The following is a 5,054-nucleotide window of genomic DNA, read 5'->3' on the forward strand; positions in this document are numbered from 1 at the left end:
ACCCTGTACTACTAAGCTGACATTTGCAATAAGGCAAACTCGCCCTCTCTGTCCAATATGTCTTGGTCTTTGGTTTTGTTTTTCCCACTGAAAACAGCATCGGATCGATTCCCAATGATCAAAGGTATTTAACTTCGTCTTCAACAATCGACAGAAGAGGTGAAATGACAATGACCAAGGGACTAGAAGAGAATCCGTGGCCTTTCCAGCTCAAGAATTTCAACACTCTAGGCAGCAGTTGAAAGATTAAACTCTTTCCAAACCCCTTCGGTAACTGCCCGAAAACATCTCTCCTTTCCTCGATGTTCTCGTTAATAAGTGTTTGTTCAGATTTTAATTAGCTAACCGGAAACACAGCTAAGCTTTCTCTTAGTACTTGCTGGAGGTCGTCCACGAACTTAACGTTCTCTGCAACCTTTGCCGTATTGTCAACGACTTTACTACAAAGCGAAGATTAGATTTTGGCGCGCACAGAAAGCAGAAAGCTTCTTAGGCGAGAGTGCCAGTTGCTCGACATACCTGCGTGGCCCGTGCGACGAAATAACTTTACGGGATTGGCAAAGTTTCAGTCACAGCAAATTATGCAAAAATTCTAGAAAGATTTCAGCTAAAATCTCGTTTAACGTTTAAAGCGACATATCAATGACTGCAACCATCGTGTTGTATACAAACCTCGCAAACTTTAAAACACGTTTTCTAGTACTAGTGATACCTGCGAAAGTATTCAGTATAATTTCCGGTAAGTTTTCGCGGACAATCTGATCGATTTCTCTTACATTGTGTGCTGAGACTGAAACTTTTCACCTCACGCAAATCTCCGTCGCACGGTCCAAACAAACATAGCGAGCAGCTGAGCTACTAGTATATGTCCGTGTTAAAACACACGAAAGGACTCTAAAGCACACTTCACTCTGATTGGGCAGAAAAACACAAAGATTTTCTGGCACCAATCAGATGGCAGAACGACTGCGACCGTTTGGAACTAGTCTTGTAAGACAATGTCCCCAGGGGCTCTTCATGCCCCAACTTGAAATCGACCCACAGCCCCTGGGTCTCCGAGGATAAGTCATCCCCAGGAATTATCCACTTTTCAGTTGAAAACTGAGTGGCCACTGGGCACTAGTTTGGGCTAAGATTATAGCCTCATTTTCAAAGCGAGCCCTAGTGCTCATCGTATGTTGTATATAGAGTGCCGAAGTGTGACGTCATGTTACCATGGTAGCATTTTTGCTGGATCTAAACACTATTTGGCGTCTTTCGTTACATCTCATCATAAAATGGGCCAATGCTTCGTTCCCGACTGCAATCATCAGTCAGAAAGTCACAATTGCAGCTTTTACCGTTTCCCCAAAGATCCTGCTCAAAGAAGAAAATGGATTTCTCTAATAAGGTAGGTTGATTTTTGGTACAATGACCACCATGATGCACGGCCACGTGTCGGTTATAGTTACGCGGAAGATGGTTTTATTTAACCACTCAAAAGTGCACTGACCTGTGGATTATACCTTTGAAAGACCTCTAGAGAGAAAAAAAGCTTTTTTTTACGTTATGATTAAAGTTTAAAACCTTCGTTTTCTCTCTCCAGATGAGCTGATCGTGAACCTGGCAAAGGCGCTCGAGTTTGTAGTTGTCATTTCCGAGGAAGTAAAGAAGAAGGCCCCGAGGTCTTTTCCTGGAATAAAGACAAACTATTTGAATCTCGAAATGCTCCAAAAAGGAAAAAGCAAAGAACTGAAGTCCCAGAGACAACGACTATCGAGCAGATCCTTTCAGAATCTTCGACGAAGAGCAACCAGAACGAGCCTTGCGAGCTCAGTTGCGAGGAGATGCAAATGAAATGCACTACTTTGCAGACTGAAAATATCCTGCTACAAGCAGAGCTAGGGACATTAAAGACCCAAGTATCCGAGTTGAAAGAAAAAGAAAGCTACTTAAAAAGAAACTACAGCTCTTTTAACATGGATTCAAAGGTAATCAACATGGAAACTGGCCTCCCAAACAAAGAAATGTTCCACATTGTTGTCGAATATGCCGAAAGATACCGCAACGATATTGTTTACGTGTGTGGCTGGAAAGTAGACAAGATATCTTTTGAAGATCAAATATTGATAACATTGATGAAGATTAGACATAATTATCATAACTTACATTTAGCTGAACTTTTTAGTTGCAGTACTGCTACAATAGCGAATATTGTGACAACATTTATCCATGTTTTGCACCAAATTCTATATGAAGATCAAATGGAGATAGCTGTTCCATCCAGACAAAAAAACAAAACTTCACTTCCAGGCTCATTTAGCTTATTTGGAGACTGTCGTATGGTAATAGATTGCACCGATATCGAGGTTGCTACACCTAAGCTTATGAGTGACCAAAAATTGACATATTCAACGTACAGGGGTATGAATTCTTTTAAGACAATTGTTGGTGTGGCACCCAACGCGGTTATAACTTATGTAAGTAAACTTTTCCCTGGCTCAGTATCAGATAAAGTAACGGTTCAAAAGTCAGGAATATTAAAGCATTTTGTTGCTGGGGATATTATACTTGCGGATAAAGGGTTTTTGATAAATGATATTGTTCCTAATGGTGTATATGTGAACATTCCCCCATTCTTGAACAATGGAAAATTTACAGAAAGTGAAGTTAAGTTAACAAAGAGCATTGCAAAATGTCGTATACACGTAGAACGTGCTAATGCTAGATTGAAGAACTATAAAATTTTAAATTTTGTGCCACCATACTTGCGATCCCTCTCTGGTAAGATTATACAGCTATGTGGTGCTTTAGTTAATTTACAAAACCCATTAATTAAGGAAACCAATGACACTGTTGACTTTGATTAGTCATTTTAATTGAAATATTGATCATCTTACATCAGTTTACTAAGGCCTGGTATACATTGGCATTGTCTGATCATAGTTAATCAATTAACTGTATTCTGATACAAAGAGTGGACAGGTGTTGTGTGATCTGTGAAAAGCTTGTAACCCTATTTTACTTGCTCATGATACAAGGAATCATGATACACAACTTAATGACAAACTATTTATTTCTGATCAGTATTCCTGCCACCACACCCTTATGCTAGTCTTATTATGAATTCAGATAACCAACTGTATTCAAATACGATTACAATGAATCTATCATTTTCTTGTCTCAAGTAGCTAATGTAAAAACCCCAGCAAATGTTGCTGTTTAAAGAAAAACAATTTTAAGATTAACATGAACATTTTTATTTTATATACACCCTTCAGTTACTGCATATTTGTTGTAAAAGTTGCAATGATTTTACCAAATAAAACAATATTTTAAAAAATATTTCTAAAAGTATGTATTATCAAATCCATTACTTTATAAAAAACTACATTAATTTTACAACAAAGTCTTAAAATTTAAAGACCACCATCAACAAGTGCAGGAATCATGTGAATTGTATAAAATTCTTGAAGTGAAAGAAGATTTGGTTCCCATGTGCAGTCTTTCTGGATTGCCAACACAACAGTTTGCATTGTTGTCCAAACCACAAAGTAACAGATTTGCTTCCCAGTTATAAACAGCTGACCCTGGACTTGATGCCAGTAGTGGTGGGATTGTTTTAAACAATAGCCAGCATCTCTCTTTACTAAACAGAACTTAGGGTCTTTAACAGCCTCCTCAATTGTTGAATTGCGATGTGTGTAAGGGCATTTGACTTCAATGATCGCATTGTCATCAACAAGTCCATCTGGTGATGCACCCAAAACACCAGACTTGTGTAGCCAAAGGCCACAATCCTTTACTACTTTCATTGTTAATTTGGTGAAGGCCTTTATTCCTTCTTTCTCGTTAACGACACCCCATCGAACAGCCTGCACTCGAGAGATGTCGTATTCTCCAAGAACACGCTTGATAAGGGAAGGAGTGACTCTTTTTGCTTCAAGAACTGGACCAAAATTGCTAGCAGTCAAACGTCCTTTTCTCACCACATGCCACTCTCCACATTCACGTTGCTCTTTCGTGATCTCACAGACTGATTTCACTTGCTGCTCACTTACTTTCAATTTTTCCAACAAGAAATTTGTATCAAGTCCGCTTTCAACAAACTCTCTCGATAAAATGATTTCTTCGACTGTGGAGATCGGCAGACGATTCTCTTTGTCAGGTTCGGGGCTCAAAAGCCATAACATTCCTGTGAACTCGCCGTATCTCTTCAGCTTGTTCCGTAGCCATTCTCTGTCCTCATCTGTAGTTTTTCGTTTTAGGACTTTAGTTTCTTTGGGTGGATACAGATCTTCTACCGTTTTAACCACCTCGGATGCCTTTTGTTTCTTCCACTGACATTCGATGTCAGTTCTACTTAAGTTGTGGTAGCCATGAAGGAACAGAGCTACAGCGTGACTACACTTTGAACCGCCACGAGGGCACTCGCATTCTGTGGAACGTATTTCGTTTTCTTGAAGATATATCTGCGAAGGAAAGAGAAAAAGAAATATAAGCTTACTTTTCAAGATTTCCTTTAAACGAAGATTCGAAATCACTTAATTTAAATAAGTTTTGGTTTGGCGATGTTAACGGATAGACATCGAGTAATAGAAATTTTACACTTACTGTGACTTTATACGTCGTACTTTTCATGCTCGCTTGCACTGACCCTCTGATAATTCCATCACAATAGCAAAAAGATAGAACGTGTCCAGATTGGTAATGGTTTTCGCCACGGTTTAAAGATTTAGGCTCATCTGAGAAGTATTTTGCGAACGATGTTATCGACAACGCCGCCATGTTAAACACATGTGAGTTTGTTTAGATCCAGCAGAAATGCAACCATGGAAACGTGACGTCAGGGCTTCGGTACTCTATTGTATATTGATAAAATGTTTTCATTCATATGTAAATTAAAATCATTTTCACAAGAATGGTAAAGCAGTAGGCCTCGTTTTGAAAAAGGGCCAAATTAAAGGTAATTCGGAAATGGCCTATACTTTGCCACGAGCCTTTGTAAAGTAAAATTTTAGAGCTTAACTGAACACACAAATAATCCATTACATAAACTTTCCCTTTCAGAAAAA

The 5,054-nt window shown here is 38.8% G+C and overlaps 1 protein-coding gene across 1 annotated transcript; it reads right to left on the reverse strand.

Moving 5' to 3' along the window:
• Positions 1-2,840: 2,840 nt before the first annotated feature.
• Positions 2,841-4,841, reverse strand: LOC148721057 (uncharacterized). The gene is made up of 2 exons (XM_088739206.1): positions 4,594-4,841; positions 2,841-4,451 (listed from the first exon to the last, which is right to left on the reverse strand). Exons 1-2 carry the CDS (start codon positions 4,765-4,767, stop codon positions 3,399-3,401), a joined length of 1,227 nt encoding a protein of 408 aa, XP_088595332.1. The 5' UTR covers positions 4,768-4,841; the 3' UTR covers positions 2,841-3,398.
• Positions 4,842-5,054: the final 213 nt, after the last annotated feature.

Source organism: Stylophora pistillata, chromosome 11 (assembly GCF_964205215.1).
Source record: "Stylophora pistillata chromosome 11, jaStyPist1.2, whole genome shotgun sequence".
NCBI lineage: Eukaryota > Metazoa > Cnidaria > Anthozoa > Scleractinia > Pocilloporidae > Stylophora > Stylophora pistillata.

What these genes read in the sequence shown, in the direction of transcription:
- LOC148721057 (XM_088739206.1), bottom strand. Translation starts at nt 4,767, where the DNA reads ATGGCGGCGTTGTCGATAACATCGTTCGCAAAATACTTCTCAGATGAG. An exon ending in GTACGACGTATAAAGTCACA is followed by an intron (nt 4,452 to 4,593) that starts GTAAGTGTAAAA and finishes TTTCCTTCGCAG; the next exon opens with ATATATCTTCAAGAAAACGA.